The sequence below is a fragment of the Henningerozyma blattae genome, chromosome 5 (genome assembly GCF_000315915.1).
Source record: "Henningerozyma blattae CBS 6284 chromosome 5, complete genome".
NCBI lineage: Eukaryota > Fungi > Ascomycota > Saccharomycetes > Saccharomycetales > Saccharomycetaceae > Henningerozyma > Henningerozyma blattae.
Window position 1 is genome coordinate 1221145 of NC_020189.1, and position 27081 is coordinate 1248225.

Consider the following 27081-nt stretch of genomic DNA (forward strand, 5'->3'; position numbering starts at 1 on the left):
GCATCATTTTGTATTACATTGTATTCAATCTTATGTACTTACTACTCATATATAATTTCTTTGTTCCTTTAATGAAAAGTATAGGAAACATCTCAAACTCTAACTAGGGCTATACTTTTTCTATTATATATATATTTTAATCCATTAACCAACTATTAGAAAGCACCTTTACAATTAATTATTTCCAAAATATCAATATTACTGCGAATTAATGCCCATAATTTGAGCCAAAGACTAAATTTCCTTAATGTATTTCCGGTATAGAATCTAAAAGTTCCAATATGCCAATATTTTTCATATCTCCCTATTACTCTTTTCCCCCCTATCTCGCACTGACAAAGCAGTAACCCTTCCCCAACCCATACTTTGAAGTAATATTACTTAAATACTACATATCCAATTACTCACAAAGAATATATTAATTATAATCTACCTTGGCATAGATCAAATTATTAATAATACATATACATACTATTATATTTCATTTTTTCGTACAGAATGACTTTAACTCTAGGGTTTAAGACCTGGAATATCTCATGCGGAACCCTTTAACTCTCGGGTAATTTGTCCAAATATTTCGCAACTTCACGATTATTCGGAACAGGAAGAAAGACCAAGAGTGAGATGAGCAAGAAAAGCAAATAATAGATATTCAGGGTCCGACAGCAGTACGGCTAATCTAGAGGGTTAAGGGTATTAAAGGTCACGTTGGAAACCCCAGGAACCTGTGAAGTCACAGAAGATTCATTGGTACGACACTATCTCATAGGCTATTCTAAAAAAACGTGTGAACAGCCCCACCGGAGTAAACAACAAGCAAAGAGGTTTAGCATAGTAGTCAGAGCAATTATCACAACAATCACGGGAGATATCATCACAACAAACCATCATTAAGAACAATAGCAAGTATTAGACAGTTTTGACAAGTAGTGAACACACTTGAATCAAAACAATTTATTGATAGACAGGCTGGATAACAGACCAACACAGATTTTGATTTAACTTTTAGCTCCCAAAGATGAGTACTATTGACGAAAATAGCAACAATAATGGGAATGGTCTTCCTAACAATCTTGTTGGTGGTATGGTTCAAACACCGGGGTCCAAGGAGATAACCTATGATTCGTTATCTAATGGATCTACTGGAGGGGGAAGTTCTCATGGTAACGATAATAGAGTGCCAAGTAATAATCAAGGCTCTGGTAACGCCTTAGAGGTACCTCGTAGGTGGGTGGCCGCCACTGGTTCTGATGCTAATAATTTTTCTACAACGATCGATAAGACACAGACTACCATTATTCAGGGGATCGAATTGGATGATGCTAGAGTTCAAAAACCAACCAGAAGTGAAGGTGGCTCTAGCAAGAGAAATACCTTTGCCTGTGTTAGTTGTCATTCTTCTAAAGTTAAATGTATCCCATCACAATTGGATGATATATACAGAAAGCCATGTCAACGATGCTTGAAAAACGGTAAAGTTTGTACTTTTGATCTTTCTAAAAGAACAAAAAGAAGAAAGCAAAGAAATTCAAATAGTACTTCTTCTTTGGTATCAATGACAGGCTCTTTCCAATCATCTGTTGGAATGACGAACCATACTAACACTGTTAACGTGCCTATACCAATTGATACAAAAAGGTTCATGGAACCAGGACCAATTCAACAACAACAACAACAACAACAACAACAACAACAACAACAACAACAACAGCAGCAGCTGGTGCTGCAACAGCAACAACAGCAGTCACAACTATTATCAAATGGTAGACCAAATCCTCAATTCGGTATACCAATATCTAATTCAAGTGTCGAATTAAACTCAACTAATTATAATTCTACCAACAATTCTCTACAAAACACTAATGACCAAAGTGATTTACCGAAGCTACATAATGGGAATAATAACATTTCGTATATGTGGCCAGCAAATATGAATGAGAATGATTTTCAAAACCAAATCCAAGCTCAATTTCAACATAACAGAGGTCGACAAGGCCAGAATTCAAACCCCACTCACACTTCTCATTATCATCATCATCAAAACCAGCTACATCACCAAGTATCATCTACAAATGATCTTCAACATCCTTTGCGAAACCATACCAGACAAAACAATTTACAACCAACGTCAAGTATGAGCATGACTAATCTACAAACTTCATCACAATATTTAAATCAATCTACAACAGATTTAAACCATCAGTATGAACATTTAAGAAATGCAAATACTCCTCCACCTAATTTGTCTTCTAAACATCCAAACCCATTGATCTTTAATCCAAATAGCCAAAGTTTGCATAATACTTCTAATCCTAATTTGACCCCTATAATGAATACAAATTTAAATAACTCTACTACAAATACAAACTCAACTAATAATACCCTGCCGAATAATATTCCAATAAATCATAATCAAAATATTGAGTCATCTGCTATTCCAAATAATAATCAAAACCCAATTGTAACAACTAATCCCACTTCAACATCAACTAATAACACACAAACAAATGATAATGTACCTATTAAACATCAAGAAAATAATACAGCCGTTAATGGCCAGACTTCCCCAACTTTAAGAACTCAAATGTTATCTGCATCTAATAATAGTTTCAATTCAATTACTTTGCCGAATAATAATAATCCTAATTCAAGTAATGGAATAATAAACACAAGCAGTGCAATTTTAGGCTCTTCTGCTCCAATCCAATCCAACTCTTCGTTAGGTATTATAAATACTGAAAAATCAATGTTTGATAATCATATCAATCCTGATTCTGTAGCTAATGCTACTTCTAATATAAATTCTACCACTACGACTGCTTCAAGTATTAATAATAAAAGAACTGGCTTAAATTCAACTTCAAGAAGGAAAAAACCTAAATATAGAAAAGAATTGTATTCTGTATTGATTCATCAGAAAGGTCAATTACATGAAATCGCTGAAAAGTATGAAACAATATCACAAAATTGGGACAATTGCATGAAATCCAGCAAATATATGGAGCACATTTTAGATCCAATCACTGCAGGAATTTTGACGCTTGAAGAAGCAGAAGAACGGTTAAATATATATAAAAATGATGTTTCTTATGAAAGTAAATTTCCTTTTATTAAAATCTCTAAAAATTCTACTGTTCATCAATTTATTAATGAAAAACCAATATTTTTCTCAGTTATAATGTCAAGTGTTTCAATTCTAATGACTGAAAAAAATACAAATCTTAAAAAAGTGATGGAATTGAATGCTTTTGTATTGAATTTAATTACAAATCAAATCTTTAAATCTCAAAATAGATCTATTGAATTGTTAGAAGCTCTATTAACGTGGTGTATGTGGTATAATATTCCTGCTTGGGCTAATAAAACTCACTACAATATCTTCAGCTATGTTTGTAGTTGCCTGAACCGTGATTTAGCTCCGACTCAAATTAATGAAAGCTTTAAGATGTTTAGTAATGATGATAATTTCAAGATGAACGAGAATAAATTTAATAAAAAGCAATATGAAAGTTCAGAAAATTCTCCAAGATTAACACTAATGACATATATTACTGCTTTAAATATTTCAATATTTCTAAAGCAACCAGCTCAGACTCGTTGGTCAAAATTAATCGAAGAGGCAGCTAAGGCTGTATTAAATGAAACAACTTCAAATTCCCCAATCTATAAAGTTGAAGATGATGAAGTCTTAATAGTTTTCTTAAGATTAAATCATATGCTAGAAAAAATCCATATCCATTTACACGAAATAGATCAAAAAATCGAAAGAGAAGATGATCCAGAATACACTGATAAGCATTTGAATAATTTAATTACAAGATATAAATTCCAATTGGATGAAATTTATGAACAAATTCCAAAGGATAGACATAAAGTTTTATCATATTATTATAGTGTAGAAGCTTATTTGTATCAATATATTTTAGGTAGCTTTGTTGAAAAATTACCAGATACATCTCAAATTTATCCAATACCCGAATTAATTCATAATGCTATTATTCGAGGCCAAGAGAGTTGTGTTTCATGCTTAAACCAATTTTTGAAAAGTCAGCCAAAATCAGTTGCTTCGTTACCCCTATTTCATACATCTCGTATTATCTATACAATTGGTATGCTATTATTAAAAATAAGATATTCTACAGTGGCTATTGCTTCATTCCACTATTTAAAGCCAATGACTGAAGGTGCCCTTGACATTGTTACTAGGGTTTCCCATTTATTAGAAGAATCCTCCAAAATGTATCCTTTCAACCATTTTGTCTATAAATTTCAATATGTCATCGCATTATTTATTCAAACATATGCAAATTTATTAACTTCGGTAGCTGATGTTGACATTGCTGAAATGGATGGTAATTATTCAAAGTATAATAAGAAAGCAAAATTAAAAGAAAAAGTAATTAAAGATAGGGAAAGAGAATGTCAGGCTCAATCTAGAAATCAAACAGAATCTAGAAATCAAACAGAATCCATTAATATGCATAATATTGATAATATTATTCGCAATAGTTCAGAGTTTGCGACAAATCCTAGCGCTACAATGAATATAATAAATTCTTCAGATAGCAATATAAATCCTAATACAAACAACAATACACCGGAAACAATGAAGAATTATGCAAATATACCGAATAATAATAAAATCAGTAATAGTACAGCTGACAATTCAAATATTATATCACCTTTTGAAAGTAACCAATCAGGCACTGCCGATGTTAAGTCTGATATGAACACAGAACTAGGAGTTTCTCCAGGTGGATCTAGTGTTAATTTGAATGATTATTTGACTGATATTGATTCCTTAATGTGGGGATTCAATTCTTTAAACGATGAATTTTGGGGTGATATTATTGGCGGCAATCAAAGGTAAAAATCTGGTATGCTTCTATTATTGTTTTTTAGTACTGTAATGAAAATATTCTAAAACCATAATGGTATAATATAGAGGGATACTAGTGTAATTAAATATTATTTATTTTTATTTTTTTTTTATTTCTGTTGATACTAACTATATTTAATGTTCCAATCATACTTAAGACAAAATAAGCTCATATTTTTTTTATTTGAGTCAAAAAACCCAGTAAACCCCTTTCATAAAGATGTACGCCTTAATTTGATGAACTTCGTTAAAACCAATTAAAGATATTGTGTAACTAAAATTAAAAGGAGAATATAAAAAAAATATTACCATACTGGTATTCATCAATTTTAGCAGACGAACATTATTCAATGTAAAAGTTACAAAATCTAATAGCTCAAAAAACTATACATTACGTATGTGTACAAAACCTTTATGGCAATATGGTGTCAAACAAGTTCAGTATATCACAGTTGTAACAAGTATTCCGGTTGTATACATAATACTTAAATTATCTAACCTCTTACCATCAACATCATATATTAAAAATGCGGAGAAAAAAAAACTCAGTAAAATGTCGAAAAGTTATGTAGTACAAAGAGAGAGAAAAACTAGTATATGATAAATATATATTAAATGTATATATACAATAAAATAAATTAAGTTGAAATACGTAGTTATACCAATTTTTCAAATATTTATAATTGTTCAAAACGAGCACATAAAAATGTCAGTCAGATATGATATATTAATGAAGGAACAGCTTAGTAATTTATAACTGGTAGCTTACAAGGGCTAATATATTAAAAATCTAATAGATCCACTTCTTGATTTGCATCATTACTATTATTAGATGATGGCACAGCAGCGGCATTGGTAGATGCTTTAAAATCTCCAAATAAATCATCATCATCATCATCATTATCATTGGCATTTGTTTGTGTAGAAGTTGTGTTAGACTTAACAATAGTTGAATTTGTCTTTAATGTACTCATAGCTTGAGTAGCAGAAGCCGCTGGAGAAGTAGATTTTGTATTTAACTTTGCAGAGGAGAACAAGGAACCGAAAGGATCTGATTTTTCCGTTTTTGTTGCAATTGCTGGTACAGGCGAAGAAGAATTTAAGTAACCACTATTATTGTTATTGATAGTCATACCCAAAGTATTATTAGTGTTCGTGTTAGAGTTCATTAAAGAAGTATTCATGTCCATATTCATATTTGAAGAATTGTTAACAGTTGAATTGTTGTTCATACCACTTAACAAGTCCATAGTATTAGTAGTATTAGATGCAGCAATACTTGTAGTTATTGGCTGAGCACTTTGAAAATCGGCAAAATCTTCATCATCGTCATCATCAGCATCTTCAGGTTTGTGCCCACTTGAAGGAGCTGTATTTGCGGTAGTAGTTTGCTTCTTAGAAGTGGAAGGTTGAGATTTAGCTGGTTTTGACCATTCTGGAGTATCATCATCCGAATCTGGATCAAAATCAGCACTGACACTAATACCATTACTACGAGCAAACCCAGCATGGGTGTTATAACCAGATTCACCCGTTGCACCCATAGCATTACCAGTTCCGCGAAATTTACCTGCTGTTGATCTTGCTTTACGACGTGCGCTTCTGATAGCATCGTCACTTGACAAAAGCGACGTCATTGCTTGAGCTCTACTACGGACATTAGCACCTTGATCTCTGCCCTCTGAGTCCACGTAATGGAAACTTTCTAACATTCTAATCAATCCTAAACTGCTACGAGCTTCATCAATAAATCTCTCTGCACCATGAGTAATTAAATATTCCAATAGTTGTAAAGCTTTATAAATTTGACGCCACAAGTTACCACTCTTTTCAGTAAAACGTCGAAGGATCATAGATAAGATTTCTTCACGTTCTCTCGGATTATAAGTTCCTTGAGCGATTTGTTCCATCAAAGTAGATGAGGCACCCCAAGGCTCATTATTAGTAGCCTCACGAACTTTAGCTTCCATATCAGTATAATTAAATACCACATTTTGTGCTTTACGGAAGTATTTTTTGGCATCATACAATGTCATATTACTTAGAGTATCTTCTAAACTCATTTTGGAAATTGTTTATTTATATAATTTTTTGTTTATCTGGTAACTGCTGAATAACACAAATGTAACACTCCGCTTAAGATATCTGAAGTGATTCAATTGAATTTCTATTTTACTGTCCTTACCGCTTATGAATTTGTCCGCTATAATTCTAGATATGTCACTGCAAAGTATTTTAGATTAATTATATATCTGTCAATAGGTCTACTTTCCTTATTTTTGGTAAATTTCACTTTGTTTTCCGTTTTCCTAATTGCATTTTTCAAGCCCCGAGGTGTCACAAAAAAAGGGGGTGCCAGTAAATCAGCATGATAAACAGAAAACAATGAACTATGTTTCTATTTTGTCATTACTATTAGATATTATAATGGTTTTCACGATTGTATATAGCCCTAACTTGTAGAGCTTGAGCAAAAACTACAGCAATGGGCCAAATTGGAGCATCACCCAGAATTCTGACACCCAAGTATAAGCATCTGCTTGACAATTTAGCTTTGTTGATAACATTGATCATATCATTAATTGGAACTTTATTAGATTTCATAACTCTTTCTGCAATTTCATCATTTAAGATTTCCACATCTAACGCTCCTTGGGCTTGTATTCTTAAAAATTCTGCATATGATTCTTTGTTATAGCCCTTGGGTAATAAATGTCTTTCAACTTTCTTAAAAATTTTTTCACATTGTAACCATAATATCTTATCAGAGATGCTGATATCCAAGTTCAAATTATTGTTATTAACACATCCCCCTTCTAAATATTTCATTCTTTCAGAAATAATAAAAATAGAAATAAAAATACACGTAATTGCAAAAATTGGGGTTCTTCTTGAAGTTGATCTAGCATCATTTTTAATTGAAACACTGTTAATCCAATATTCAACTATACCTAAGGCATGCTTAGTGGATTCATTTAAATTATCAATCTCATGACTTAAATTATTCAATCGTAAATTCATATGCTGCCAATCTTTAATCCAAACAAATCTCATAATTTGTGACACACCGATACATTTACGAATCCTTGCCAATAAATATAATGGAATAATTAATTGGATTGATAAATCTTGTCTAAATTTATGTATATTGTTAGCATTGATTTGTAATATACCACCGTTTTTCAAGTATAATGATTCCCACGATCTTAACGCAGATTCAATAATTGGCCTTGAATTTAATTTCCAATCAACATCTTCTTCTGGAGTTTTCGTATATGTCGGTAACATAAAATTACTGTTAGTATTATCATCCTTATGTCTTTCAATGAAAATTTTTTCATGAATGGATAATAGTAATGATAATAACACGTTATTTGATATCTTTTTATTATTTTCATATATCATAACATTTCCAATAGCTAAATAGGTTAAAAAATTTTCATAATTTTCTCCACCATTGGAAAGTTCAATCAATGAAAATTTGGAATCTAATTTAATGTTTTTAGAAATTAAAATATTGTTCCATTCTTTCGAGTTCATACAATTAAATAGATTTTCATAATAGGTTGGGATACCACATTTCATATCTAATGAATGGAAACAATATTCGAACCCAACAATAGAAGTAAATAAATTAGAAATTAATAATAAGATATGACATGTTCTAATTCTTGATTGAGATTCAATAAAATATTCATAGTTCTTATTGATTTGTTCTTGAGTGACATATTGGGCTCTATATTCTGCCATTTGATCGGGTTTATTCTCAAAATCTAATAGATGATCACTTTCAATTGGGGGTTGTTTAAATAGTTCTAATGGCTGATTGATTTGGGTTAATTTTACTAATTCAATCAATGACATCAATTGACTATATGTTTTCTTAGTTATATTTAAGTCATTACTAAACATATTAACGAATGACAATAAAATAATTGTTTGAATGACCCATAATGGGGTCACTTCTGGATTATTTTTATATTTTTCAAAAAGTTTTCTTTTCTTCGATGCAGCAACATTTGATAGTAACATAGCATGTGATGAATGGAAGCCAAATAAGGCACCGATTGCTGTAATTGCTAAAATCAACGCTGCATTCTCAATTGTAGGTTTTATTGAATATAAATGTATGAACGGAAAATATTTATGAAAATTTTCCACATATAAATCAACATATTCATTTAATTCCTGCAATTTAGGGAAAACATTGTTTTCTAAATTCATTTGAATAATAATTTGATTTCTTAATTCACTGGTAAATAATTGAAGATTTTTTCCATTTGTTACCATAGTAGTAGAATTTGAGCTTGAAGAAGTAGAATTAGAAGATACCGTTGAAATATTTGAATAGATATTTTTCAGATGATTTTTGGAATTATTTGGAATAGTAGAGGGAAGTATTGGACTTATTCCATTAGTACTTTGATTTGAAGATATATTATTACTAGATGAATTATTGCCTGTTACATTAGGAATAGAGTCCGAAATTAACATAGAGTTAGTACCTGAATTTGTGGATGGTGCTGAAGTTGGATTAATGGACATTGTAGGATCTCCCTTAGTCACATTATTTGGATGAGCCTCGTTATACAAGTCGATTTGTCTTGAAGTGAAAAGTGATGATATAGTTGTAATTTTATTGGGAATTTTTTTATCCTTTTTACTATTATCTATATTGGATTTTTGCATTTGGTTGTGAGCTAATTGGCAATTATGGAGCTGTTTGTGTAAATGAGTTTGTTCATGTTGAGCAATATTTGTTGCTCTACTTGGTTGTCGATTATTGTTAATAGGATGAGGGGAAGCTCTCAATGAATTTGGATTGGAAAGATTATCAGATAAAATAGTTGGAGAAACGTATGCCTGTTGCTGAGTTATCGGAGATTCTGATGAATTCAGATTTGGATATGATGATGATTGAATATTTGAAGATGGAGATAAATAAGTTGGGCTCACAAGTGCACTATTTGATGGTGCAGAATTCATATTTTGTTGAACGCGCAGAACTTCTGGTTTTACGGAGTTGTTAACATTTGATGGCGCTAAATTTGAAGAAGTGGAATGAGGTGAGTAGTAGTTAATAAACTGTGTATTTGCATCAACATTTGTATTTGAATTATTAATACTGGAATTGGTTTTATGTATAGAGGAAGACAAGTTTTGTAAATGGGAATTTAATGAGCTAGGTGACATCGATATGGAATTAGGTCTTGAGGATGTTTGTGAAGGAGTATTATTTGGATTTATAAAGCCAATATCATCAATATGATTGAAATTAACTTTGAAATCAGTGTCATGAATTGGATTTGATAGTAAATCAAAGAGCCAACCTTCATCATGTGGTTCGTTTAGTAGGTTTTCATCCAAGGTATTGTTTTTATCATCAAGATTTTGTTTATTAGAAGTATTTAGGATTTTATGAGATGAAATCTTTGAAGTAGAATTTTTTGCCGTATTTTTTGGTGAACATTCATCCACACCATTATTAGGAAGGGATATAGTATATTCTAACTGTTTATTATTTCTATGAACACTAATTTCTAAAGGGTTTTCAGTATCTTCTTCTTCTTCTTCGTTTAAATTATTAGAAGCCGTATTAATAGTGGTCGGTTGGATTTGATTTGTAGTGTAATTATTTGGAGTTGATTTTTTATAATTAAAATAGTCTAAATTGGTATTTGTATTATTATAATTCATCAAATTGTTTGTATAGCCTTCCCCACTTAAAGTAGGACCCATTGTAAAAATGTTCATTAAGCTTGGCATTGGTTTCATTAAGAAAGCAGAAGGTGTCATTGGTGTTTGCTTTTGCAAAGGATCAATATCATCAATTTCAGTAGTATTTATAATATTCAAAGAGGGATCATCATTAATATTATTCGTTAAATTATTCCCCAATAAATTATTGCCGTTATTGTTTGAATCGAATAAAGAATTATATGAATTTTTAAATATATTCGTGTCAAGAGAATCTAAATTGTGATTAGCGGTACTATTATTTTCTCCATTATTATTCTGATTAAAGTTAATATTATTAAGTCCAGGAGTAGTTGATGTTACCATATTGAGTGGGTTATTGTTTGAATTATTATTTGATAAACTTTCTTCAATATTATTAAAAACGTCTAAAGATAATTCAGGAGGTAATTCTAATAGAGAAGGATTGAAAAATCCAGAATCTACTACTTTTTCCATAAGTTGTTGAGCAGATAATTGTGGTGTAGAAAATCCTACTTGATGAGGTACATCATCCACAATGGGATGATTATTATACTGTGAAGTATTGCAATTTGTATCAGTAATTCCGTTTAAATTAACATTTGAGATTTGATTAGTATTCTTATTGTTTATATTATTATTATCCATTAAATGTGATAAATCAGTTGTTGAATAAGTGAAAGCATTAGATGCAGAAAAAGAGGCATGCCTTTTCCTTTTCCCATTAATATTATTATTAATATTATTAGTATTATTATTAGTATTATTATTAGTAGTATTCACACTACTCATTCCTCTTATTCTTTTCTCATCGGTAGTAATACTTTTAGATATTGAATTATTTAAAACTGGTATAGGGATATTATTGGAATTCAAATTCATTATAATATGTGGACTATTGCTCATTCCTTTATTAGAATCAGTAGAGGAAGTAGTAGTAGAGCCACCCGTGCCACTACTTGTTGAAAAATTTATATTTGTTGATGTGGATCCGTTATTTGAGTATTTTTCTTTACGTTTGGCTTCTTTTCTTAATTGAGCAGGTGTCATTGCCATTGGATTTGCCGGTGTTGGTAATATCGTTTCTTTATTTCCATTAATTTTAATAACATGTCTGATTTGATTATCATCTTCATGCTTAGAGCTTTCTTCATCAATATCAAGTGAAGTTAGGTTTAAATTTTTTTGAGTCTTTAAAAAATTCATATTATTAATCTTTGCTTCAGTGGATTCCATACTAATTAAAGTAGGGTGTAATTTATGTTGATGTCTTAAAACCAAATCCCTCCTTGCAAAACATCGGCCACAAAAGACACATAAAAATGGTTTTTCATTGGTATGAGCTCTTTGATGTCTTCTTAAATGTTCTTGTCTGACAAACCCACGAGTACAAATCTGACATAAATAGGGCCTTGGCTTATCGGTCTTAATGGTTCTAGATTTTTTAGGAATAGGTAAAGGATTTGAGCTATTATTTGCGGGTGAAACGTCATTATTATTTGTGTTCATTGTAGTTGTTAAACGAGTCGTATAAAGTCCATCGTTGCTAGAAGCTGTGCTACTATCCAATCGTATGTTATTACTATCTGGTCTATCATTGATACTATTGTCATTGGTTAAATATGAATTATTAGAATCACTGCCCATTGTGTATTGTGATGTCATTATACAACTGTTCTAGTTATTTGTACCCTAATATTTGTTTCGTTTGAAATAGTGTTGGAAAAATTATAGTCTGTATGGTTTGAAAATAGCTGAACACAAGTTTGTAATAAAGCTATAATTTAGTCTATCAATACTAGAAAACCCCTCTGTAGTAATTCTATTCCACTCCAATGAATTGATGAATTTAAGCCATTGACTCTATTTTGGCATGAAAATTCAAAACTTTATTTCTACAAGAGTATATGACTTTCTAAATGATAGATAATCTTTGTGTTGATATTTTTGCTGTTTTTGTTTTTAGAATTTATCACTCGGCCATAACCCTATATATGTGCAAGTTTAACCCCGATAACCCTTGCAACCCTAGTTATTTTTCAAAATTCATCAATGACATAGGTAATTCGTAAAAAAAACTAATCTTAAAACATCCCTTTTTATTAACTATCTTTTTTATTGAACTATTTCAATGTTATTATTGATTAATATTTTTACAATTTTATCACGTGATGGGCTTTCCCTTATTCGGTTAGCTCTCCGGTATCCCCTCCGAATCTCAAGGGCGTAAGAGATTAATAATTAAGAGTATACATAACAATACAATAATATAATTAAAAAAATGGAAGACATATACAAGTTTAATTATAACAATTACGAAGTATATTACTTTGAAGAGATAAAAAAAATTGACTACAACAACTATGATTTCCAGATTTTCATTCCCTATTGTTAAACACTATTGGCCAGTCTTCGTCAGTGCCACTGCCATGTATTATGTAGTTGGTAAAGCTGCTGATGCTTACTCACAAACTGATGAGTATATTAATGATCCAAGAAACCCACGTTTCTTAAGAGGTGAAAAATGGTTGATTTGAACAAGAAGGCATAAACGGACAACACAGTTTGTTATTTTTTCTTGGCGTTTATGTCTATTTACTCTTCATATTCCGTTGTATATATTCTATTCTATATTCGTAACTTAACCATTTAACCTCAAATTAGGTAACTACATATATATATATATATATTTAGTCTTTTATAATGAGTCTTAATATATAAATATAAATATTCATATGATAATAAATTAAGATGATGAAAAAAAGAAACAAAAAAATCAAAAAAAAATCAAAAAATTAGTTCTGAAAATAATAAAATAATATTGAATGCAAAAATTGATTATATACATAGAAAGGATGGTCATAGTATAGAGCTTGCTTTGTAGCACTGGATTATTTCATGGTAATACATTCTTGATGTCTTCTAACAACCTATTCCCATCAACATTACCTACAGTGATTCTCCAGTTCAATGTTGTAAATGTATTATTGCTTTTCAAAGGTGCTTCATTAACACTTATTCCATGAATTTGACTCAATTTATTGGCTATATCTTTGGAAGTTCTAATATCAAATATATTTCCATAAGCTATATTATTTTGTTTACGTGAGCCATATAGCATCCCATTGTAATTCTTTAAACTGTCTTCTTTCAAATTAGGATACTTTACGTGATATTTTTGTGGCTTTGAATTACCTTGTAAGTATTCAATAATCTTTAAGGTATTTAAATCACAATTGATAGAAGTTCTAATAAATTCTCTGCTTTCGAATTCCCAAGTTATAATATCTTGACACCAAACAATATCGAAATTATCATTTTTATATTCTTGTTGGAAAAAAAGTTTCATCTCTTCGTAATTCTTACTGTCTTTATTTAATACAACGCCACCGCCATTATTAGTAACATCTTCGTTACTACAAGTTTGATTGTTATTGAATCGTAGTGTTGTGCAAAGATCACATGTGATGATATCACAATATTTCAAAACATTAATATATAGATGACTACAAATGCTTTCATCTATTATTATTAAAAACCCATAATCATTTGATAATTTCTTTAATTTTTTTAAATTGTACATATCTAAAGTCTTTGAACTTGGTGCTTCTAAATATACCCCTAAGATTTGTTCACCTCTTTCTAAAATTTCTTCCAAGGATTTGAAAGGATTATCATTTTCCAAATAATAGGTATTTTCATAGCGATTTAAAATCTTAAATGTACTATCCTTAGAATAACCAAATAGAACCGTCTTTTTATAAGGTAATTGTTCGCTTTCTAAATTATTTCCAAGATTATTATTTATAATTGTTGTTAGCGTTGTGGTAGAAGTGATGGTATTGGTAGTATTATTAGTGTTATTAATTAATATATTATTTTCCAAATTACCGTTGTTGATTGGAGATGATGAATTTGTATATCTCAATCTCTGAATTCGTTTATAATCTAAATCAATTAAAAATCGATGAGTGGCAAAAATGGCATTTTTACCATTTGGAAATAAATATATATCTGTATTGGGATTTGCTCTAAATCTATTGGAAATATTTACTGGTGGACAATTAAGATTAGTATTGTTATTGTTATTGTTATTGTTGTTTGTTGTAGTAGCAGGTGCTGTTCCTGTTCTTGGATTACTTGAATTATTAAATTCTATATCAAATGTACCATCTATTGGTTCAGCTGGCACAATAGAAGACATTGTTAATTGATCCAATGAAGTTTCAAAGTCATTCAAAGTCATAGGATCTAGAAGAGAATTACTACTATTAAAGATCATGTCTTCTGGCGATAGTAATAAGGTATTCAATATATCTTGTCTTTCTAAAGATGGTGATGTATTAGCATAATTTTCATTTGATGATGAATCTACCAAAGTTGTAGTATTCGAATGGTTGTCTTCAAGAATAGGACAATTTTTGGGCTGTAATGCCAACCGTCTCTTGATCCTTGCAGTGTCATGATTAGCCATTGATAAATCGTTATGTCTTCCATACCGATCTTGTAGATAATCATCTTGATGTGATATATGCACATTACTATTAGTATCTATCATATTCGGTATAGGAATGGTATCGGAATGTATATCTCTATTAATGCTAGAAGAATGTTCCACTAAAAACAATTCTTTTAATACATAAGTAGCCATTAATATAGAAATAATCTCGCCAGACATGTTTGAATAATCCTTAACTAGTGGTAAATAGCTTTGATCGAAAAATAACGTTGCAATTTTGCATTCTTTCTTTGTCCTAGATTCTACATTATTCATTGGTTTCGGAGTGGCCAATTGTAAGATTCGTAATCGTTTGGAAACTTGTGAAGATTCATTATCTAAAGAACGGTTTCTTGCTATCAAATAGCGTACGTATTCACGGCATCTCTTTGCAGAGTTATATGAAGGAAACACCATACAATTCTCTCCTTCTCGAGCATATTTTTCTCTGAGAATTCTTGTGAGACGATTTTGGACACTTTCTTCTTCAATAGCAGACGACATATATTTGAATGTACACAGTTTCTTTGTGAGTGTTTTCTCCAGTAACTTTAAAAGGTGAGTACCCAGATTTTATCTTTACTTTTTTTTTTTAATCTTTTTATTTCGTTAACACAACTATAACATTATTAGGAAATTTCGTCTGTTTAATTAGGGTGATTACTCATCCATAAATCGGATACCTTGATTTGACTACTCGTCCGATGCGTTGAAAATGATATACGATTTTTAAATATTACATAGAAGTATAAGGTCTATGATAAAGATTAAATGATAATGATTTTTATCAAGAATCTTTTATTTATTGTGTAACTATACTATAATCTATAGTGAAATGCCTTTTTTTTATGTGAATACATTGATAATATCTGAGTGTAGCGAAATACGCATGCATTAATGTCTGTGCCATAAATACAATATACAAATTTTGCAAATGTAATTTTTATATATTGAATGACTTTAAAACGTCAGATGTGTTCCATTTCATCATATAAATGTGTTTACAGATTATGCTGAACATTTTTGCATCGAATATTGTTCAATATTTGTTAAATCAATATAAAATTGATGAATCCATCTTCATCACATAATTGGTAATGGTCTATTCCTGAATACGATCTTATGAGTAAACACATCTTTCAGTTGATATTCTTTGGTTTCACTAACAAAATGTAAGAGCCCTAGAGGAGGGTCAAGCTTCTCAATTTTTCCTAAGAGACGCTGAGTTGTCCCTACATACATGGTAACTTGTTTTGAATCCTGGTCTATATTCAATATGCCTACTTTCACTATAGGATTATCTTGAGAATCTAAAGAAAATCTACTGTCTTGCAAGTAATTATCCTTCGGAAGCTGCTGCAAGCTAGGAATATCTAATTCGCCTTGTATCTCGATAATAGTATTGCCTAGAGGAGTTGCTATTGTAGATAACTTTTCCTGTGCTAGTTGGCCTAAAACGTGATGGTCGATCGATATGTCTACTACGTTCATCTTAGTTGAAGATTTTCTTTAAGTTCTAATTGAAAATATTCGTCGGAGAATGTAATGATTGCTGAAATGTTTATTGAAAGATAACTATAAGGATAGAAATATATCTGTTATTCAAGCTAAATTGTATGTTAAATAAGCTATGAATGGTAGTGCCATACGTTCCCATAAAATTTACTTTTATATTGTTTTAAATTCCATTTAATTAATATTTCGATTTCACGTAAAACGCGTGTGTTAAATTCTAACCTCTAAAAATAGCTAACTACTTTAAGATAGTATAATAATAAAAGATTTAAATAAAAAAAAAAAAATAAAAAATTAAATATAAAAAATTATAAGAAAATAATATTTATATTGAGAATATAACAATATAAGACAATCTGCAACAATTTTTTAAACTATTATATCAGCATGTTCTTTAGAAAGAAAAAACCTGTTTTAGAGCAATATACAAATGATTTGAAAACTATCACCAAAACTATCCATAAATTGGAAAATAAATTAAGGAGGAAAAGGTATTTCAATGATAACTTAAACTTATATATCTTATGGTATGGATCCTTGGTCATCTTGCTATGCCAATGCCTTTTATATTTCTACTACCATACTACTAGCTTTAAGATCAATTGTTTATCAATATTTATATCCATTATTATATTATACTTACTTCGATTATTATTATTTAAAATAAACGAATGGTCTATTAAAAGGTATTCATTAAAATTAGTATCGCTTAAAGAAAGACATCAATTAAAAATAAATGAATTGAAGAATGAAACAAACTTTAATATGACTAATATAATTATAAATCGATTCTCTTCAGGTGATTCAAAAGCTGAAGATGCCATTGAATTAATTGATGATGAATTAAAAGAAAAAAAATTGCAATTAGAAAATCTTGAGAAAAATTTAAGATTATTAGAATCACAAAAGGATAAATTAAGTGAAGATAAATGGTTTGATAAAGTCATTAGCACGTTAGCCGGTGGAAATGATATAAATAATATGTTTGTTCCAGAAGTTTGTAAGAAATGCGGCTGTTTTAATGGTGTATTTAAATTAGCTAATAGAGAAGTTCATTGGGTTTGTCCTGATTGTAAGTTCGAAAATAAATAGATATATATCTACTTGTTTTGTTGAATCATGTTGCATATTATTGAGTTTGATATTTTTTGTTTTTTCTTAATTATTGCATTTTTTTTAGTTTAATTGAAATTATAGTTATAATTATGATATATATATATACATATATATATATATATTATGTATGTAATTTACAATACAGTTAATTCAAATAATTAATACCTATATGGTGAATTATTATCCAACTGAAATTTTACAATGAAAGTATAAAAAAAACGCATTAATTGCATTTATTAAAGTTGTATAGATGTATAAAAAAATCGTTTGATAAAAGGGCTACGTTTATTTAGATAAAGACATAATAGCGTTAACAAGGTCACCTTTATGTTCAGTTAAAGCAGCAATAGCTTTACCTCTTGGGACGTTAGCTTGTTCCATAATCAATTTAATATCTTCTTCAGATAAATCGCCAGCATCTGCATCATCGGCAACTTCAGCTGGAGCATCAGATGCATCCTTCTTATCAGCAGCAGCAGCAGCTTCCATGTCTAATTGGATGTTCTTTGGGTCCTTAGCATCGGTAGTTGGTAGGATACCAGAAGCTTCAGCTTGAGCTTGGGCAGCAGCCAACTTTTGAGTGAAATCATCAACCTTTGGTTCACCGAAAACAACGTAGTTACCACCTTGAGATCTGTAGACTTCTGGGTTTTCAATGGCAACGATTTGGTTATCCTTCTTTCTGAAAGTGACACGAGCAATACCTGGCACTCTTTTTAAGTTCAACTTAGAGATCATTTCTCTAGCTTTCTTTTCATTTTTGTTGACGACAGTAACGTTAGACATTGGTAATTGATTATCTTGCTGGTTGATATGACGAATGTTTGAGTAAACGATCTTTTTCAGTTATTATTAATTATTAAATAAAAAATTTTTTTTTCATATTTGAATAATTTTTCAGTACTCTTGTTTCCAGGTTTTGTTAAAAAAAATACAGAGTAGCGAACCAAGAAATTTGGCGAGAAAAAATCATATTGCACGAGTAATTAAGTGTCACAATATAAAAGAAGATCTTAACCTGATAAGAATAAAACTGTACAATAACTGAGTGGTGATGATGATGATGGCAATAAAAAAAATCATCTATTAGAGCAAGACGTAAGTAAGGTATCTTATTTGATTGTCTTCATTAGATTAAATAAAGTTGTAAATGTACTTTAACGAATGAAAAAATTGTTAGTAAAAGAGTAACATTTAAATTTTAAATTTTGTTGCAAATTCTTCGAATAGTTCAAAGAATATTTCTTAAATAATTCACATATACATATGTTTTTCCTATGATATATGGCTCCTATAAGTAACAAAAAGAAGTATATTATTTTATAATATAATATTTGAAATACTTACCAAATGTTGTTTAGAAAAAAAACTTTAGACCAAAAAAAGTCTCCTATTAGGAATAAAATTCATTCAACAATAGTATTATTATGTTGAATAATAATGTAAGTTAGCTCAGGTTACCCGGCTTAACACTTTTTTTTTAAATTTTAGCCTTAAATTTTTTTTTTTCTAAGAGCTCATCGCTAAAGGACAGATTTCAGATTTTTAAATCTTAAAAAAAGTTGAAAAAATTATGAACACTTCATAATATATATATAATTTTTTTGGGCAAAGCGTCTCAGGCAGCTTAAATTGGATAATATATAAAATATTTGACTACTATTAATATTCAAATATGGATCCAAATAATCTATTACAATGTTTTCATGCAACATTGTCACAAGATAAATCAATAAGAACTAATGCAGAACAACAATTGAAACAATATAATAAAACACCGGGTTTTTTAGGAGCATGTTTGGATATCATCAGCTCTGACCAAATATCTGCTGATATAAAGCTGTCTGCTTCATTATATTTTAAAAATAAAATCACTTACGGCTGGCCAGAAAATTCAAATAATCATACCAAAAATGACCTTTTAGATTATGCAATTGATAATGACGAAAAACCAATTATCAGAGAAATGTTGATCCAGACATTATTAAAAGTGTCCAATTCCTCTACTGAATCTCATACTTCAACATCTCTCTTGAGAATTTTGAAAACACCTTTAATGATTATTATATCTATTGATTATTCTAATAAAAAGTGGAATGATCTTCTACAATTTTCTTTAAATTTAATATCTAATACTAATGAATCAGATCCACAGACAATAAATAATGCTTATATAGGTCTGATTTGTTTGTCTGAAATTTTTAGAACTTATAGATGGACTGATAATGATGCTAGACAAGATTTAGAAATTCTAATTCTAGATTATTTCCCTTCACTTTTAAATTTTGCAAACGATTTTTTATTAAATGATGGTAAAAATTTAAATAATTATCAGTATGGTGATATGTTAAAATTAATTATTAAAATTTACAAGTTTGTTACTTATATTGATTTGCCATTTTCTTTACAAAAGCAAGAATCATTTATTAATTGGGCTAATTTTTTTGTTAAAATCATTCAATTGCCTTTATCAAATGAAATCCTATCTATATCTGATGTAGAATTAAGATCAAAAAACTCATGGTGTAAATGTAAGAAATGGTCGTATGCAAATTTATTTAGATTATTCCAAAGATACTCAACTGATTCTTTAACAAAAAAATTCGAATATAATGAGTTTAAAGATCTATATAGATCACAATTTTTACCAAATTTATTAAAGATTTTATTTTCCCAAATTGAAAATTATAATCCAAATATTACAAATACTACAAATTGGTTAAGTGATGAATCCATTTATTATATTGTTTCGTTTATTGATCAATCTATTATTGATAAAAAGATTTGGCCGTTAATAAAACCAAATTATAATAATATTATTCAATTTATTGTTTTCCCAATATTAATTCCAAATGAATCAACTTTGACTACTTTTGAAATTGATCCACAAGAATATGTTCATAGAAATTTAGAATTATGGGATAATGATTATTCTCCAGATTTAGCGACTATAAATCTATTAACTACTGCAGTTACTAAGAGATCAAAATCCACTTTAGAACCAACTTTACAATTTATTATTGAAATTTTGAAACAAAATATTACACCAAATGGTAGTTTACCATTAGAAAATGCCATTAAAATTGAATCAGTATTAAGAATGTTTTCATGTATTATTGATAGATTAACAAATCCAAAATCTCCTTATTATAATCAAATGGAAGAGTTTTTGAAATCATTTATTTTACCATTTTTTGATTCAAATTATGGATTTTTGAAGACACGCACCTGCGATATTATTTCAAAAATTGGTATGTTAGAATTTAAAGATACATCTATAATTCAAATTATTTATCAAGGAATTTTAAAATGTTTAACTTCCCAAGGAGATGATGAATGTTTACCTGCTAAATTGATGAGTTCTTTAGCTTTACAAACTTTCTTACAAGATGTACAATTTCAATCTTATTTGGAACCGAATGTTGTTGATATTATGCAAATTTTATTGAATATTTCAAATGAATTCGAATCAGATACTATTTCAGGTGTCATTCAAGATTTTGTTGAACAATTTTCAAAGCAATTGCAACCATTTGGTATTGATTTAATGAATAATTTAGTTCAACAATTTTTAAAGCTCGCTAATGAATTAAATGATGCCTCGAATATCGATATTAATAATTTTGTTGGTTCTACAGAGGATTTACCTGATGAATCAGATAAACAAATGGCAGCTTTAGGTATATTATCAACAACTATTTCTATCTTATTATCTTTTGAAAATTCCCCCGATATTGTAAAGAATTTAGAAATTGCATTTTACCCGGCTGCTGAATTTATTATGAAGAATGGTATTGAAGATTTTTATAGAGAAGTTTGTGAATTTTTTGAAAATTCCACATTCTTGTTAAGAACTGTTTCGCCAGTTGCCTGGAATTTCTTACAATTGATAAATGAATCTCTTTCTAGTAGTGATCCAAATAATACTAACGACAGCAGCCCTACCGATAGTATGATTGCATTTTATTTGGAAGATTTCATGCTAATTATTAATAATTACCTACTATATGGTCAAAATGAATTGAAAACTATGCAAGACTATTCAAACATTATCTTTAAATTGTATTATGTATGCTCTATGACTAATATAAATGAAGATTCTACATTAGATGATTTGAATATTCTTTTTGATTTATCTACTAAGATTTCCTTTACATTAAATGATATTATTCCATGTGATCTTAAAGAAAAAATATTAACTGATTCAATTAATTCTATTATTTCTGAGAAAGATAATTTAAAGAAAAATGTTATATTTGGTGTTAACTCATTCAACGTAATTATTACCAACTTAATTTCATCACCATTACAAACATTACAATTTTTATCTAAAAAGAATGTAAATAATATTAATTTTATGGAGCTATTCTTTGAAACTTGGTTTACTTTTTATATTCCAAATTATAAGAGAGTTTTCGATATCAAATTATCATTACTGGCATTAATGAGTGTTATTGTTAATCTATCAATCGGTGATATTAAAACTTTGTCTTTAGATAATGTTTTCTTACAAATATTGAATGTTATAATTAAATTATTTGAAAACTTACCACTAGCAATGCAAAATTTAGAAAGACAACGGAAAGAATTTTCTTTAGATGATGCTGATTTTAATACTAGATTTGATGACTACGAAGATGAAGATGAAGATGATTTGAAAGAAGATGAAGCTGATAATTTAGTCATTCAAAACTATTTGAAAGAATTGCAAGAAGGTACTAATGGCGCGGGAAGTGAGGATTCAATTAAATTTGTTGATGGAGATCTTTTCAATGATAATGAAGATTTTGAAGATTTAGAGGAAGATCCATTATCTGGCTCTATTCTTGATAATACCAATGTATTTGAGGTATTTAAACAATCTAATTTACAACTGCAACAGTCTGATAATGAAAAATACCAATCTATCTTAAGCACTTTAACACCAGAAAACCAACCAATCTTTACTAGAATCATGAATAATGTATAATTGATTGCTACGATACCTTATTAATATTTTTTTACCTGCATTTTTCATCTACTCCCTTTTTGATACCTAATACACGATACATTATACATCAAGCACCATGAATTTTACGCGATTCAAAATGTGCAATACACAATAAACTAAACACCTCATTTAACCTCTTATATATACGCATATTGTCTGATAAATTTACTCTATATAGCTCTTAAGCACTTCGTTTCAATCATGATAGTAGTATTAGCAAAAATTAGGATCACAATATACATTTTGGCGTCATGATATAGGTAATAGTTATCCCAATCTGAAATTGTCTATTGCCTTTTTAGTTGTTTAATTTCTTATTTTGGCATTTCTCCAGATTTTCTATAATTTCCGATCTCATCAAACTTTTGACTTTTTTTTTTTTGAAATTGACTTACTATTTAAGCTAAGTAAATTGAAAATTTTGAAATAGTTCCAACAAGGATTATCATTGATTCTTACAAATTTTGAAATTTTAAAAAGTTGGGAATGATTTTTCAAATACTTGAAATCTTGAATTCTTAATTGATATAATATATTACATCATATTTTTTACTTTTCTAATACCTTTTAAATATATCGATTATAACTCATAATAAAAGATGGCAAACGATGAAAAGATGTATATTTCCTACAACAATATTCATAAGTTGTGTAAGAAAGTTGGGTATGAAATCATTGCCAAAGATGAAAGGCCAGATATCATCGTTGCTATTACCGGTGGTGGAATGATTCCAGCAAGAATCATAAGATCTTTTCTGAAAGTAAAGGGCCAAAAGAACATTCCTATTCAAGCCATTGGTCTCTCTCTTTACGAAGATATGGGTGTTCATGGTGATACAGAAAATATTGGAAAAGAAGTAATCAGAACTCAATGGCTAGATTTCGGTTCTTTAGAGCAACATTTCGATTCTTTAATTGGGAAAAAGATATTAATTGTAGATGAAGTTGATGATACAAGAACTACTTTACATTATGCTGTGTCTGAATTACAAAAAGAAGTTGAAGAACAACAAAAGAAACTGGATAGATTGGATGAGCCAACACAATTCTCTATTTTTGTCATCCATAATAAAGATAAACCCAAAAAGGCTGAATTGCCAAAGGAGATGATGGAATCTGGCCATTACTATGCTGCTACTACTGTTGGTGACTCATGGTTATGTTACCCATGGGATGCAGAAGATATTGATGAACACACTAAGTTGGCTGCTGCCCAAGGTAATATTTGATTTATTATTCACTTTCAATTGATCTTAATTTTCTGTTTGTTTAGATACAAATATTTAATGCTTATATGTACATTTATAATTTAACGGCAACTAACAGCATTGTTGTGAGATAAAAATTCATTTTACTTTATTTTAAAACCTCTTAATATATAATTCGTGTCGCTGAGATCTCACTCAAATTTTAGCTAATCGCTTGGCATCTCATCTCATCGTGCATTTTTTAAAAAAAATACAAAAAAAAAAATAAAAATATAAAAAATCTGAAGTAATTAAATATTAAAAGTATTCAAAGGATAATATTACTTGAAAATCCCATTTTAATTTACTGTTGCTAAATTGCTAAAATAGCTTTTATAATACAGCAATGTCCCAAGTTGTTCTTCCAGTAACTATTCTAGCGAATAGATTAGCTACATCAGAAGGCTATGATTTTCAAATTATTTTAAAACAGTTAAAATCTCCAGAATATGTCAACGACAAACTATTAAAATCAGAATTATCATTACTTGTGACAAAAATACAAAAATTATTACAATCTAGTTCTGAATTTGATCTTTGGAAAGGTTGTCATACTTCTGTGGTTATTTGCACTTATAATCCATTGGTATTATGTTCTCACGGTAGTCAACTTCTAGGGAGCATATTCACTAAATTAGAACAAAAGTTTAAGTATTATTCAACCACTGTTTCAACTGAACAAGGTAGAGTTCTTTTAGAAACTTTAGTTTTTGCAGTTTCTACTTTAATGGATTTGATGAGAGGCAAACCAACTTTAAGTAGAGAAGGTTTAATACCAAAATTAAAGAACATCATTCCAACTTTAATTAGTCTAACTCAATTTGATCCAAAATTAACCTTACAAACTCTACAAAAACTATTAATTAAGAATACAACAACTTTTAGACCTTTTGCTAATAAATTAAGAATAGTCTTATCAAATTTACTTGCTAAAGATTATCACTATTTTGATAAAAAGGTTCAGAAAGAAATTTGTGATACATTTGCTTATTTACACTTAATCAAAATCCAAGCACAACAGCCAGTTGATGCATCTGAAGCTCATCATAATACTTTCAATGATGAAACCTGGAGAAATGGTATCATGTCTGTTCTTTATGAGTTTAAACCTTTGATTCAATTAAGCGGCGAAATTATTGACATTGAGCAAGATAAAGATTTAAGCATCCTGATTAATCATAATTTACCACAGTCAATAAACCAAAAACTGTTATCAGGTATAAATGAAATTTTGCCAACTTTAAATTTAGATATGAATAAACCACTGACCTTATGGGATTTACCAAAAAGATTAAATTTATTAAGTGACCTTCTTATTTCATTTATTTCGTTACCAACCCCTTATCCAATTCGTGTTCCAATTGGGTATATTAATACTATTTGTGAAGCTTTGTTATCAATCACAACAAATTTTTTGCCATTAAAGCGTGACTTACGCCAAGATGTTGAATTAATATCTGTCATTGATCAAGTCTTGCCACAAATTCAATTTGTTGGTATTAAAATTTGGAACGCAGCTTTTAAGAATTTGGGAAAATTATTATTGTCAGAGATCCCTTCTATTTTAGGTTCTTTGGAATTATTTATTCCTTTAACGAAAAAATCTAGTAATATTAATTTTGCAAAATGCAAATCATTAAAAAATGAATTATTAGAGCTATTTAAGCTGATTAATAGATTGTTATATCAAATGGGTCAGTCTACGGACGTCACAAATCTAATTAAAAAATTAGTCGATATTGCTTTGACTTTAACTGACTCTACATCTTTAGTTTCCAATCTATTTAATAGTCAAAATGAATTATTAACTAAAAAGACAAGCAACTCTAATAAAAATAACAAACAAAAAAAGCAAAAAAGAGATAATGCAGCAGGTGCTTTATCAGATTTATATACACATTCTAATCAGTTTATTCAAAGCACATCAATTGAACTTTATAACCAAATAAATTTATTCTTAATATCCGTTTTAAGCAATCAAATATTACCATCACCTCAACAAGTTAAAGTCATTAAATATGCAATCGTAAACTCTTTTTATTTTAACAACAAAACTCAATCAATTCCAGACACTTTTAAATGTCTTTTAAGAACTTTAGTGTTGTTTCCAGGGAATGAACGTGTATCTATCTTACCTATTGCAGTCACTGTTCTTAAAGAGCATGGTGACGAAGTTTTAGATGTCTTGTCTCACGCAAGGTTACCATTAAGTATGATCCACCAAGTAAGTGAACTAGCAGCAATTGAACTCAAAGATGACCAAGATGAAAATACACATCCAGAAATTGATAGTAAAGAGGATAGCATGTCCGCATCTGCTTTAGAATTGGCTCACATGGAAGATGAAACTGTTACATCAAATAAAATTACTCCAAATTCTGATAGCGAGAAAAATATTAGAGAAAGTCTAGAAGATATAGACCAAACCAAAGTATTAAAGAGAAAGTTAATGGACGATGAAGAGGTCGTTTTTTCTGAGGCTGCAACTGTTTCAAAGCGTACTAAGATTGAGCAAGAAGTGCCAGTGGAAGACATTGTAGTTCCTGTCCAGGTCACTGAGGAAGCTACCGTGAATATTCTCGTTGAAACTAAAGATGATTTTAAGAAAGATAAAGAGGCCTTTCTTGAAGACGATAATGATGACGATAATGATGATGATGGATCCGATTTTGAAATTCCAGCTATCGATTTAAGTGACGATGATGATGACGCAGTATAAAAGCTAGCTCATTATTATAAGCTTTATGTATCTCTATTTAGATGCCTTAATATGTATATTAAATAACCAATTGCTTTACAAGGTCTATGTTTTAAATCAATTTTGATAGAATAACGTAGATTAATGTATGTTTAGAACTACCATAATCCTAACATTTTAAAATTTCAAGTTCAAAGGACTTCTTTTTCCGTATTCCAAGAAATTCAAAAGACGGAATACATAGTTTTGCAAAATATAAGGCTCATCAGTTTTGGGACACAGTTAGCAATTGGCGTCTTAAATTTATAGTTCATATTGTTAATCTAATTAACGTTGAATTATTTAACAGATCTACAGCTAATGCCTACTATAAATAGGTTTGTGTAAGTGTTAATTGTGTTAACTAGTGAACTTTTTCTC

At 29.5% G+C, this 27081-nt stretch overlaps 11 protein-coding genes across 11 annotated transcripts; 6 read left to right on the plus strand and 5 right to left on the minus strand.

Moving 5' to 3' along the window:
* Positions 1-1018: 1018 nt before the first annotated feature.
* Positions 1019-4870, plus strand: TBLA0E04750 (Zn(II)2Cys6 transcription factor domain-containing protein; the record flags this gene model as incomplete). The annotated part of the gene is made up of 1 exon (XM_004180998.1): positions 1019-4870. One exon carries the CDS (start codon positions 1019-1021, stop codon positions 4868-4870), a length of 3852 nt encoding a protein of 1283 aa, XP_004181046.1.
* A 791-nt stretch (positions 4871-5661) lies between these two features.
* On the minus strand, positions 5662-6942 carry TBLA0E04760 (ENTH domain-containing protein; the record flags this gene model as incomplete). Its single annotated transcript, XM_004180999.1, has 1 exon — positions 5662-6942. One exon carries the CDS (start codon positions 6940-6942, stop codon positions 5662-5664), a length of 1281 nt encoding a protein of 426 aa, XP_004181047.1.
* A 352-nt stretch (positions 6943-7294) lies between these two features.
* TBLA0E04770 (fungal specific transcription factor domain-containing protein) lies at positions 7295-12262 on the minus strand (the record flags this gene model as incomplete). Its single annotated transcript, XM_004181000.1, has 1 exon — positions 7295-12262. One exon carries the CDS (start codon positions 12260-12262, stop codon positions 7295-7297), a length of 4968 nt encoding a protein of 1655 aa, XP_004181048.1.
* Positions 12263-12960: 698 nt separating this feature from the next.
* On the plus strand, positions 12961-13134 carry ATP18 (F1F0 ATP synthase subunit i; the record flags this gene model as incomplete). The annotated part of the gene is made up of 1 exon (XM_004181001.1): positions 12961-13134. One exon carries the CDS (start codon positions 12961-12963, stop codon positions 13132-13134), a length of 174 nt encoding a protein of 57 aa, XP_004181049.1.
* Positions 13135-13493: 359 nt separating this feature from the next.
* On the minus strand, positions 13494-15599 carry STR2 (cystathionine gamma-synthase; the record flags this gene model as incomplete). The annotated part of the gene is made up of 1 exon (XM_004181002.1): positions 13494-15599. The coding sequence occupies one exon, from the start codon at positions 15597-15599 to the stop codon at positions 13494-13496; it is 2106 nt and encodes a 701-aa protein (XP_004181050.1).
* A 579-nt stretch (positions 15600-16178) lies between these two features.
* CTF8 (Ctf8p) lies at positions 16179-16586 on the minus strand (the record flags this gene model as incomplete). The annotated part of the gene is made up of 1 exon (XM_004181003.1): positions 16179-16586. The coding sequence occupies one exon, from the start codon at positions 16584-16586 to the stop codon at positions 16179-16181; it is 408 nt and encodes a 135-aa protein (XP_004181051.1).
* Positions 16587-16997: 411 nt separating this feature from the next.
* On the plus strand, positions 16998-17702 carry LNP1 (Lnp1p; the record flags this gene model as incomplete). Its single annotated transcript, XM_004181004.1, has 1 exon — positions 16998-17702. The coding sequence occupies one exon, from the start codon at positions 16998-17000 to the stop codon at positions 17700-17702; it is 705 nt and encodes a 234-aa protein (XP_004181052.1).
* A 309-nt stretch (positions 17703-18011) lies between these two features.
* EGD2 (Egd2p) lies at positions 18012-18512 on the minus strand (the record flags this gene model as incomplete). Its single annotated transcript, XM_004181005.1, has 1 exon — positions 18012-18512. The coding sequence occupies one exon, from the start codon at positions 18510-18512 to the stop codon at positions 18012-18014; it is 501 nt and encodes a 166-aa protein (XP_004181053.1).
* Positions 18513-19401: 889 nt separating this feature from the next.
* Positions 19402-22695, plus strand: NMD5 (Nmd5p; the record flags this gene model as incomplete). The annotated part of the gene is made up of 1 exon (XM_004181006.1): positions 19402-22695. The coding sequence occupies one exon, from the start codon at positions 19402-19404 to the stop codon at positions 22693-22695; it is 3294 nt and encodes a 1097-aa protein (XP_004181054.1).
* Positions 22696-23315: 620 nt separating this feature from the next.
* On the plus strand, positions 23316-23945 carry XPT1 (xanthine phosphoribosyltransferase; the record flags this gene model as incomplete). The annotated part of the gene is made up of 1 exon (XM_004181007.1): positions 23316-23945. One exon carries the CDS (start codon positions 23316-23318, stop codon positions 23943-23945), a length of 630 nt encoding a protein of 209 aa, XP_004181055.1.
* A 364-nt stretch (positions 23946-24309) lies between these two features.
* Positions 24310-26682, plus strand: RIX1 (Rix1p; the record flags this gene model as incomplete). The annotated part of the gene is made up of 1 exon (XM_004181008.1): positions 24310-26682. One exon carries the CDS (start codon positions 24310-24312, stop codon positions 26680-26682), a length of 2373 nt encoding a protein of 790 aa, XP_004181056.1.
* Positions 26683-27081: the final 399 nt, after the last annotated feature.